The sequence below is a fragment of the Rana temporaria genome, chromosome 3 (genome assembly GCF_905171775.1).
Source record: "Rana temporaria chromosome 3, aRanTem1.1, whole genome shotgun sequence".
Classification (NCBI taxonomy): domain Eukaryota; kingdom Metazoa; phylum Chordata; class Amphibia; order Anura; family Ranidae; genus Rana; species Rana temporaria.
Window position 1 is genome coordinate 453065058 of NC_053491.1, and position 12583 is coordinate 453077640.

General features: G+C 46.4%; 1 protein-coding gene across 1 annotated transcript in view; it reads left to right on the top strand.

Annotated features, from left to right (window-relative positions):
- The window catches only part of LOC120933443 (complement C3-like), a 176472-nt gene that overhangs the window by 146978 nt on the left and 16911 nt on the right, over positions 1–12583 (top strand). The window contains exons 33-34 of the mRNA XM_040346661.1: positions 679–730; positions 10783–10870. Of these exons, the coding sequence (XP_040202595.1) occupies positions 679–730; positions 10783–10870 (140 nt within the window). The remainder of the gene's footprint in view (positions 1–678; positions 731–10782; positions 10871–12583) is intronic.

Below are 12583 nucleotides of genomic sequence, written 5' to 3' on the forward strand. Positions count from 1 at the left end.
CTGCTGCAGAGCCTCCGGCCCTCCACACTGCTCCCTGCCTGCAGCAGAGCCTCCGACCCTCCACACTGCTCCCTGCCTGCAGCAGAGCCTCCGACCCTCCACACTGCTCCCTGCCTGCAGCAGAGCCTCCAGCCCTCCTCAGTTCCCCCTGCCTGCTGCAGAGCCTCCAGCCCTCCACACTGCTCCCTGCCTGCAGCAGAGCCTCCGGCCCTCCACACTGCTCCCTGCCTGCAGCAGAGCCTCCGGCCCTCCACACTGCTCCCTGCCTGCAGCAGAGCCTCCAGCCCTCCACACTGCTCCCTGCCTGCAGCAGAGCCTCCAGCCCTCCACAGAGTTCCCAAACCTTCACATGCCCCCCAGCCCCCTCCAGGGCCACCGAGTCTTATGCAAAGTCCCCTAACTTACTACACAGCCCCCATACACAATGACACCCAGCCCCCCTCAAAGCCTTCTGGAATTCTAATACATGATTTGTACTACTACTCCCATACGTTTGTTGTGGTACAAATGTCATTCTTTTACCTGGCCCTGGTCTCAAAAAGGTTGAGAATGCCTACATTACTGAATACCTCTTATATAAGGTCTGCCATGAAGATATGGTAGATCCTGCTCTGTATTACATCATGTACTGTATGTTTCCTCTTCTCTTTAATTATGTGCTCTTTTTATGTCTTGCAGTAAAAAAGCCAATAGGAGTCCTGAAATCCATGTTCATAAACATCTGCATGAAGTAAGTGTATAAGACCTTCTATACCCTAAGGCCCCTTTCCCACCAGCGGACCGATTGAGTTCATCTGTCTGTTTTTCAGGCGGACCCCATTGGACCACCCATTCTTCTCTATGGGGTGGCGGATGTCAGCGTACATGTGTCCGCTGTCACCCGCCGGCATCCGTTCCGATCTGGTCTGCTAAAAACAGACGGATAGGGATACATTCGCCATTGGTTCACCGGATTGGATGGCAATCGGATAGATACAGACATGTAGTCCGTTTTCATCTGACTGCCCCATAGAGGAGAGCGGGTTGTGTCCGTGTCTGGTGTGCATAGCAGAGCGGACACAGACCTGTCATCTGCTTGCTCAGTGGGGATCAACAGAGAGAACCCCCGCTGAGCAGGCGGATCTGATTGGATGGTTCCTGACCCGTGTGAAAGGGGCCTATAGGTATTTGTGACTTTTTTTTTAAAAAATAATAAAAATGTCATAATTACCTGCTGCTGTGATCTAATGGAAAAATTCTAAAACAAAAACATCAAATTCAGCCAACTGTGCCCATCATATGCAGCCAACTGTGGCCATCATATGCAGCCAACTGTGCCATCATATGCAGCCAACTGTGCCCATCATATGCAGCCAATGTGCCCTCAAATGCATCCACTGTGCCATCCAATACAGCCACTGGCCCGGATTCAGAAAGAAATGCCTATCTTTAGGCAGGCGTAGCGTATCTCATATACGCTACGCCGCCCTAACATTGAGAGGCAAGTCCCGTATTCAGAAAGAACTTGCGCCCGAAGTTACGGCGGCGTAGCGTATATGGGCCAGCGTAAGCCCGCCTAATTCAAAATAGGCTGGTAGGGGGCGTGTTGTATGGTAATTAATCGTGACCCCACGGAATTGACGCTCCTTACGAACGGCGCATGCGCCGTCCGTGAAAGTATCCCAGTGCGCATGCTCCTAATCACTCCGCAAATAGTCAATGCTTTAGACGTGAACGTAACTTACGCACAGCCATATTCGCGTACGACTTATGACAACGACGTAAATGAAGCAAAATTCGACGCTGTCCCGACGTCCATACTTAACATTGGCTACGCCTCATATAGCAGGGGTAACTTTACATGTACGTGCGCACGTACGTTTCTGAATCGGCGTATCTAGCTCATTTACATATTCTACGCGGAAATCAACGGAAGCGCCACCTAGCGGCCAGCGTAAATATGCACCCCAAGATACGACGGCGTAGGAGACTTACGCCGCTCGTATCTACGCAACAGTGAGGCGTATCTGATTCTATGAATCAGGCGCAGAGATGCGACGCCTCACACTCAGGCCCCATACTCACGACCAAACATGTTTGCTGAAACTGGCCCGCGGACCAGTTTCAGCATACATGTTTGGTCGTGTGTAGTTACGAGCGTACAGAATTTCACCGTACATTTGCCCGCCGGGCCGTTTTTCAGCAGACATTTATTTCCAAACTTGTTTTAAAACCGTCCGCTCAAATCCTGTCCGAACGTACATGTTTGGTGGTGAGTACACAAAACCAACGTACAAAAACCCCGCGCATGCTCAGACTAAATGAGGCCACGGGAGCGCTCGTTCAGGTAAAACTCACGTTTCTTTGGGATATGGCACATTCGTCAATAGAAAGATTAATTCTAGCAATAGAACACTGAAGCAAAACACACAATAACCAATGCTTGATGCCGTCGTTTTCTTCATTCTTCTCTTGCTATAACTAATCAGTTATTTAGCTCATGTTATTTCAACTGAGTTGTTCCATACTCAAAAGTGACATTTGTTAGCTGTGATGTAGTAAGATTTTTGCAAACTTTTATTGGCCCGACGTATCATATTTTTAGTGGTCCTCCACATTTCAATTTTTTTGCTTTTAATGTTTAATGGTTATCTTTCCCACTTTCTTTAGGTGTTTATAGTTATGTCACCATTTAGAATATTTTAATAGGAAATAGTTTTGATTTAGCTTTTGTTTGTATATTTAACATGATTTTGTTGAAGGTTGTTTAAATTGTCTACCATGTTGGCACACCAAATGACCCCCCCCCCCCCCCACATGAGTTAGTGAATATTTTAGATTAATCATTTTATTTATTTGTAATGTTTGATGCCTAAAATAATACCCACAGTATTACAAACAATAGGCACGTTTTTCAAATCAACAAAAAGGCTTTTATTTGAGCAAATTATAAAAAGGATCAAAAACAGAATGGCAGCACTTGAACAGCTAGCAACATACATGCAAACTTGCATTTCAAACATGGTGAAGGATAAACTAGCCAACCTCAGGAAGCACACAAAATAAAATCTGAAGCAGCAGCACATAACCAAAGCAACCCAAGCTGTGGTAGTCCAAACAAGATGCCATTTGTGGGGGATCAAATGGAAGGCAGGGCATCAACGTCTCCTCTTCCTTGCAACCTTCCTTCCAGGCTGCCTTCCAGCGGGTCTTCCCTGGGCCCTTGCAGGTGGGGATGATGTGGCAGCAGGAGAATGGTGTTCAGCAAGCCGGGCCGGGTCACATAGCCCAGTGTCTGGGGTCAGCAGCTCCCTCTGCATCCACCAAAGGGCCTGGTTGATGATGCCCTTGGCCAATTGCCTCTGCTCCTCCGTGCCTTTATTGAGGTCATGTGCCACGGAGGCACTGTAGGCCTCAGTGGGGTTGAGGGGGGCCCTCATGATGGCACTCGCCTCCTGAATCATTTTCAGGCTGGCTTCCTCCACTGCCCCCAATTTCTTCTTACGGCCTGGTGGCCTAATATAAAGTGGAGGAGCCTGGCTGGTGGTGGTTGTCCTGGGGAGCTGCTGAACGCCACTGGGCCCGGCCTCCTCCTGGCTGCCACTGACCCCTTCGGCCTGGCTGTCAGTGAGGAGAGGATCTGCCACCTCCTGGCTGGTCTCTTCTTCCTGTGTAAAAAAAAGGGACATGTTGTAATATATTTAGGAATATACTCACTCACATTTTCATGCTTGAATCTTATTTTTTGCCTTGAATTTAAACTTGAAAACAGACTCACCCTCTGACCCCTGCAGTTGTCATCCCTGACACCTATTTGTTTGCCCACGATTTTAGATTTTTACTTCCCAGCTTGTATTTTATTAACCAATATCAAGTCAAGAATCAAACAATAATTAATATTATTACATAAATAGTTATGAAACTACTATACCTCATCATCGTAGAGGCGCAGATCTGCCTCTCTGTCAGCCAGGCCCTCTTCATCCGACTCTGCAGGGCTGTGGTGATCTGGGGAAGTCCCGCTGGGAGGTAGCGTGGAGGAAAGGTTGGGATTCAGACTCGACATTGATGGCCTGCCTTCCAGTTGATCCCGCAAAAATGACATCTGGTTGTAATACCACAGCTTGGGTTCCTTTGGTGGTCTTGCTGCTGCTCCAGATCTTAGCTGCTTTTGGTGAGCTTTGTACGCTCTCCTATATGTGCCCCTGAGGTTGGCAAGTTTATCCTTCACCATGTTGGCACTGCATTCTGGCACCCATGTCCTCATGTATGCTGCTAGCTGTTCAAGTGCTGCCGCTCGTACGTCCTTATTGTGGTAATGGTCCTGCTTTGAATCCCACAGGATGGGCATTTCCCGAAATTTATCCAGCAAATGCTGGATAATGTCTTGGCTCTGCAGGAGATCCATTGTGAATTTATTTTTTTATTTTTTTTATTCTAGATAGAAAAAATGAAAAGAAACCAAAAACACAATTAAAAAAAGCCTCAGCATTTACATTGATAGAATATGTTGTTAAAAAAGTAGTACCTATATAGAAATACAAACACAGTGTCTCTTGTTTTGAAAATGCTGGCCAGCTCTGCCCCATTGGTTGGTTTTAGCTAACATTTTTTTTTAACATGCCGCCCCTTTGGTTACATTGCAGGAAATAATATAAATCTACAACCATACACAATTCTTACAAATGACAGCATTCATCAAGGCACTATTGCATGTGTAGATATCCTGCCCCTCAGCATTGATTACATGAAAGAAACTTCCTAATGACCTCTGTCCAACCAACACAGAACAATACTTGGCCTGATCTGAATACACCCTACATAATTACTAATGAGTCACAGCATTTTTGATCTCTCTATTTTGTGATGTCTACAAAAGCATTTGGGTATGAAAATCACATTCTGGTATCCAAGAGACATAATAGCTTAATAAAACTGTGCAACCAACAGACCAAACCCCCATCCCATTGCTCTACATTTTAGAGCCCGCTGCTGATCCCATGTTTAAATTTCTTACCTGCCTCTCTCACAATCCTCGTTTCTTCCGCTCGCTGAATTAACACGTAACCTACGTAATCACGTCAAGCGCCTTTTATCCACTCCGCGTATGTATGAAACGCCGCCCTCGTCACCTTTGCCATGCCCCTAATCAATTGAAAAAGTAAATATGGCGTTAACTGTGTAGGTTCTGGAATCGCGCGAATATTCTCCGCGTAACCTACGTCAATACGTTGTTGGCATTCGCGACACTCCGCATATGCAATAATCCCCGCCCTCATCTCCGCCCCTGACGGGACATTTCCTCGTTTCCACGCCCCTAATCTCTGTGGGAAGGAAAGATGGCGATGTCACACGAGCGGGCACGGAGCTCTCATGGCGCAAGTGAAGGGACAGAGGCTGGACCGTCCCGATCCAGGCCTAAAAGATATAAAGCCACTAATATGGCGTTCGAAGAAATGGTGGAGTTGGTTTACATCATGAGGAGGAAGGATTATGATGGTGAATGTGGGCCCTACAAAACACCGAACCGTAGGAAGTCACACATAATGGACAAGGTGGCAAGGAGAATGAGGAGAATGTTTGGTGTCACCAGGTCAAAGGAGCAACTACGGAAGCGTTGGTCCGATTTAAAATTGAGGGAGCCACATCACATGAAGAAGATCCTCAAAATTCTGCGTAAAAGTAAGTCCATATTATTTAAGGGGGGGGGGAATGTCTGCAATAATGTGTTGACATGTATTTTTTCACATCTGCCTCCTTGGCCTGCTTTTACTTTTGAACACGTGTAGATACTGTATTGTGTTTATGTCAAATAACAACCTTAAACAAATTTTGTGAAATAGTAAACACGCGTAATATGACATTGTTTAGCAAAAATGTGACGTTACTCCAGGAACAACACACCTGGACATGGCTGACTGGCCCCAAACTTGGTTTTCCAACATTGTTGAATAGCAAAATCACAGAAATTAAATTGAGTGAATGTGACAGGCAAACAAGATTCATTCTCCAAAATGCAAATAAAGCTGATGTTTTAACATCTTGAAATGCAAAGCACCTGTGTCTCAAAAATCAAAGTATATTTATTTGGAGGGTCGACGAGAATTAATGTTTTGGGGGGACATCCATTTGTGTCACTTCTTTGCAAAAAAGGGGCAGGATCAGAGCTTGGCCTAGAACTACGCCAAAAATGGAGGATTGCTGAAAGAATAAACAACCAAAAATCATCATAAATGTATCGTCTATGCAATGTGTGCGATTTATGATATCCAATATCAGTGTGCTGATGAGTATACCTTTTGTTTTTTATTATTTCTTATAGGGGAAAGAAGACGCCAGCAATTGGAGGAGGCAGAGAGGGCCAGACACCCGGAAAATCAAACACCTCCACATGTTGAGCAGGAGGAGGCTGGGGAAGGAAGAGAGGAGGATGTGGAAGGAGAAGAGGATGTGGAAGGAGAAGAGGATGTGGAAGGAGAAGAGGATGTGGAAGGAGAAGAGGATGTGGAAGGAGAAGAGGATGTGGAAGGAGAAGAGGATGTGGAAGGAGAAGAGGATGTAGAAGGAGAAGAGGATGTGGAAGGAGAAGAGGAAGGAAGAAAGGAGGAAGGAAGAGAGGAGGAAGAAGTTATTTTGGACTTAGAATTTATATCAGATGAAGGGCAAGTGGCGGAAGAACAATTTGGCAAATTGCAAGAAGGTGGATTGATGGATGAAGGAGGAGTCGAAGATGATGGGGAGGTGGTGGAAGAAGGAGGAGTGATAGAAGATGATGGGGAGGTGGTGGAAGAAGGAGGAGTGATAGAAGATGAAGAAATTGGGGATGTGGAAATTATCAGGCCATCAGGTCAGTGTCACCCCTATATTAATAGGGCCAAACATATGCAGATAGGCTGGAAATTATTTACATATTTTGAATGCCAATTTGTTTCTTTTTAGGGGATCAAGATGGAGTAGCACATTTTTCACGTGCAAGTGCTTCTATCATTATACAGCAACTAATGGAGTGCAGCACGGAAATGGACATTATGCAGGAAAGGATGCTAGTCATGGAGCAGAATGTGCGAAATGTCATTTCAGAGTGTAGCACGGAAATGGAGAACATGCGACAAAGGATGCTAGTCATCAACCAAAATTACAAAAATATCATGGACATGATGGGCCGTGTCAAAGACTGAACCACAGAATCCCATCCCCCGCCCATCCCCCGCCCACAAAACCCTTTTTAATTTTTGTACTTTATAATACGCCAAAATTTCTAAATGCACACACAGTGTGCCAATATGTGCTAGCTGCCATCACAGACTATCTATTGTCTGTGCTTTGTGGGTACAAACCCCTCCTCGATCCTCAAGTAGTTGAGAGGAAGGGTTTGCTCCCACAAAACACAGACATTGATCACCCATGATGTCAGATAGCACATGTGGCCATTTGTCTGTTTAACCAATGACATTTGGCGAGTTTTCACTGAATGTGTGCATTTAGAAATTTTGGCGTGTTCCAGTGTGAAAGCACACCATCCATATGACTGACTGCTGTTCATTTTTTAAATTTTTGTTTGGTGTTGATCTTTTTTGGTTTGTAAATGTTTCCATTTTCAGATCACAAAACGAACAATAAATCTCACCTAAAGAAAGAAGTTAACTAATTTTTGTAAAAAAAAAAAAATGTTTTGTGTTGTGTTAAAATCTTGTTAAAAAAATTAGACACAAACAAATGACAAGCCCAAAAATTCTTGCGTATAGTTTCAGTGAAATTATTCTTACATTGTGTTTCGATCATTATTATTGATAATCACTGTCAATAAAGACAAAAAAATAAATAATTAAAAGCCAATATTTTGTCTCAAGAATTTGCAGGAAATGTTTTCTGCCTAAAAATACACATTTCTTGTTAAAAAATGACTAAAATAAAAAAAAAAAATGAGACATCAAAAGCAGAAAAAAGAGTGGCTTCTTATTTCTAGACTGAATACCCAGTTAGTAGATGAGTGAATAATGTGCAAATGTGGTTAGTTAATACATCTGAGTAAGTAAATCTGGCACTAGAAGTGCACTATTTTTGGAGATAACCTGGAAGACAGAAAAATAGAGAAAAAGCAGTAATGACAAACAACTGTATAAAGTCCAATGGTCTAATTATTTATTAGTTGTGAGAATATTCCTTTCTTTGGGGGCCGAATTAGAAAGAAATATGATCTGGCATAGCAATGGCCCCCCGACCCATGAAGTACTCAACATATTTGTCGCGTACCTCACGAGCAGATTGGGGGGCCAAGCCAGCGCGACCAGTGTCCAGGCCAGGAATGTTCTCTGAGGGTAGTCCTGCCTCAGAGCCCATGGAGGCTAGGTACGTCTGGGAGTGCCTGCGTAGAAAATTGTGCAAAATGCAGCAGGCAAATATAACGGTGTTCAATTTATATTCCGCCAAATGTATCGATGTCAGGAACAGGCGGAACCGGTTGCTGAGGATCCCAAAGGCATTCTCGACTACCCTCCGAGCCCTGGACAACCGAAAATTGAACACACTCCTCTCTGAGGTGAGGGTCCTCTGGGGAAAAGGCCGCATTAGGTGAGGTCCAAGGCCAAAAGCCTCGTCCGCTAGGAACACAAACGGAAGTCCTTCCACATTATCTTCATCTGGTGGCAATGCCAGACCACCAGTTTGGAGACGATCATAGAAATCAGTCCGTGCGAACACTCCCCCATCTGACATCCGGCCGTTCTTCCCCACGTCCACATATAGAAACTCATACTGTGCCGACACCACCGCCATCAACACGATACTATGATAACCCTTGTAATTATAATAGTAGGACCCCGAGTGGGGTGGGGGCACAATGCGGACGTGTTTCCCATCTATTGCTCCACCGCAGTTAGGAAAATCCCACCGCTCGGCAAATTGGGAAGCCACAGACTGCCATTCCTGTGGTGTGGAGGGTAGCTGTGGGGACAAACAAAAAAAGAGATTTAGTACTTTGGCACATAAACATTGCAAACATAATCATACAAGCATCCTTGTGCAACTTTACATTTTTTAAATAGCATTTGCAAATTATGAAGGGAGAATTTCGGGGCACAAATATATAGGGCCAATTAATTAATAAGAGACTCCACAGCCCTCTGATGGGGACAAAAACACTTTGAAGGGGGGGTGGGGGGTGTTTAAACTGTTTTTAGAAAACCAAAAAAATAAAAAAATAGTGGCATGGTGGGGGTTGGCCCGAAGATAGCATGCTGGACAGGTTAATATTGGGTAAGATCAAAATATGCAGGTAGGCCAAAATAAAAAGAACATGTAAAAGCTGATATCAACATGCATAGTGAGAAAAGGGAACGTTAGTTAAACACACAGCATATCTGGGAAATAAAATAAAAAGTTAGTTTGCCACATTATTAAAGACACATTGTGAGGTTAAAATGAGGAAACTTACCTTCATATACTCCTCGTGCATAACTTTAATGATGGCAGCACACGTGTCCGGTATGATGACCCCAAGCGCCTGCGGAGAGATGCCTGTTGAGAACTTGAGGTCCTGCAGGCTCCTCCCAGTCGCCAGGTACCGCAACGTGGCAATAAGCCTCTGCTCGGCCGTGATGGCTTGGCGCATCACAGTGTCCTGCCTCGTGATATAGGGGGACAGAAGATCCAGCAGACTGTTGAATACGGGGTCCGTCATGCGGAGAAAATTCCTATAGTCATTAGGATTATTCTCCTGGATTTCCCTAAGCAGAGGCATATGTGAGAACTGGTCACGCTGGCGCAACCAATTCTTGGTCCAGAAACGCCTCCGCCCCCTGTTTCTGGCCAAAGTACTGGAATAATGAACATATCCAGCAGCCATCCCATAAACAGCACCAACTCGCGAAAATTGACGCTGCTGCTCCATCATGGCTTCAAACCGGCCGGCTGGTCAGTCAAGAACACACTCCAACAGAAAGCACAATCAAATCCAGTGGTACCTGCAAAGAACGCACGACACACAGATACGAACGCACAGTACGAATCTGCTAAGCAGAACGAACTGCACGCCTGTACCCGAATGCCAACTACGTACCCACAAGCACACGCACTGAACGAGAAAATACTACCTGCTAAAGCCTGGAGACCGAGAAGCGCGAATCAGCTCTAACCAAACCTTCACTAACACGAGCAAAGCCGTAACTAGCAAAAGCGGAACAGAGGGCGTCGCCATTGACTTTGGCCTTTCCCTTTATAGTGACGTCAAACGTGGATTACGTGCACGCGTTCAGGTCCGCAGGGAAATATCGTCCGCTGGTGTGTACAAGCCAGCGGGCCAAATGAAAAAACAGCCTTGTACGCCGGAAACAGCCCGTCGGACATTTCGAACGGACATGTTTGCTCGTGAGTACTCGGCCTCAGAGTTACGACGGCGTATCTGGAGATACGCCGTGGTAACTCCTGTCTGAATCCGGGCCACTGTTCATTATATGCAGCCAACTGTGTCCATAATATGCAGCCAACTGAGCCCATAATATGCAGCCAACTGTGCCCAGCAAATGCAGCCAACTGTGCCCATCATATGCAGCCAACTGTGCCCATCATATGCAGCCAACTGTGCCCATCATATGCAGCCAACTGTGCCCATCATATGCAGCCAACTGTGCCCAGCAAATGCAGCCAGCTGTGCCCAGCAAATGCAGCCAACTGTGCCCATTATATGCAGCCAGCTGTGCCGATAATATGCAGCCACTGTGCCCATCATATTCAGCCACTGTGCCCATCAAAAGTTGGGAGGTATGGGTCAACAAATGTTTTACCTTTGTCGTTTTGTTATTGCAGGTACCTTGGTGTTACGGATGCTACGATGACAGTGGTGGATTTAACGCTGCTCACAGGGTTCACCCCGGATATGGATGACCTCAGTGCGGTTAGTAATATAAGAACGCCCTGTGTTGGCAGGGTAACTTTAAAGCTTTAGGTCCCCCTAAAGTAAATCCACTGCCAGCATTAGAATTTTTCATTTAGCATAGAGTGGGGAACAGTGGCGGCTGCTCATACGGGGCGCCAGGGCGCCGACCCCCTAATCTCCATGCAGGGAGCTGGACGCATGGATTTCTATGGGGTTTGTTTTTCTTTTTTTTTGGAGGCACGTGAGGCTTTAATTGGCTTCTAAATGGGTTGGGCTCGGGGCGCAGAGAACTGCGCCCCGAGCCCACCCACTTGTGTGACAATAGCGAATCAATATTCGCTACTCTCTTCCTGCCTCTCCTCCCGGCCAATCAGGGAGGAGAAACAACCGGATTGGTCTGTAGGAGAAGCAGTGGGGAAGCCACCGAGGAGGAGAAGCAGTGGGGAAGCCACCCATGGCCTGGATGGGGTAAGTAGTGCGGGATTATCGGCCAGGGGGGCATCTGGGAGGTTTGTCTGTGGCCGCACCAGCACCACTGGTAGGGAATGGTTCAAATCCTTGTCAAGTATTGCTTGGGGGACTTTCCTTACATTCTGTCCAGGAGATACCTGCTTAGCAGAAACACCAGGGGGCAGATTCAGAAAGATCGGCATAATTTTCGGCGGGCGTAGCGCATCTCATATGCGCTACGCCGCCGTAACTTAGAGAGGCGATAACTGTATTCAGAAAGAACTTGCGCTCTAAGTTACGGCGGCGTAGGGTAAATGGGCTGGCGTAAGCCCGCCTAATTCAAATTACCAAGGCAGTGGGCGTGTTGTATTACAATGAGCCGTGACCTCATGTAAATGAGGGGCCGAACGAACGGCGCATGCGCGCGCATGCTCAGAGTCACGTCGCAAATACTCCCTAAGATAAGTCGGCTCAATGCTTTGTCGACGTGAACGTAACCTACGCCCATCCCCATTCACGTACGACTTATGCAAATGACGTAAAATACAACGCTGTTCTGACGTTTCCGACGTCCATACCTGAACATGACTTACCCGTGCTTTATGTGGGGTAAACTTACGCCGGACATATTCCCCTTTAAAGACAGGTATTTGCACCCACTTCCGGCCACACAGTTTCGGGTAAACTGCGGGCAGAACGTCACCTCCCGTCCTCCCCCCGTTGTGCTCTGGGAACACTCGGCTCCCAGAGCACAGCGGGAGCCAATCAGCGGCGCAGCGCAACTCGCGCATGCGCCGTAGGGAACCGGGTAGTGAAGCCGGAGCGCTTCACTTCCTGGTTCCCTCACTGAGGATGGCGGGGGGAGCAGCAGAGTGACGAGCGATCGCTCGTCCTCTGCTGCGGACGGCGCTGGACTCCAGGACAGGTAAGTGTCCTAATATTAAAAGTCAGCAGCTGCAGTATTTGTAGCTGCTGGCTTTTAATATTTTTTTTTCATGGCACATCCGCTTTAACGTGGAAGTAAAGTTCATTTTTGAAAAATGGCTGACAGTCACGGTATTTATGACAAAAGAGACCATATTGGTCTCTTCTGGCATAAATGCATCCTCCTGCCTGTCAGTCATCATGTACAATGAGGTGCGCATGCGTAGCTCAGCGAACATTTACAGCCACGATCCATGCTGTTGCCATGTGACACCTGTGCACATGCCCAGGAGTGATGTCATCATGGCACGGTCTATCAAACGGGCACAGACACTGGATTCGGGAAGACCAATCAAG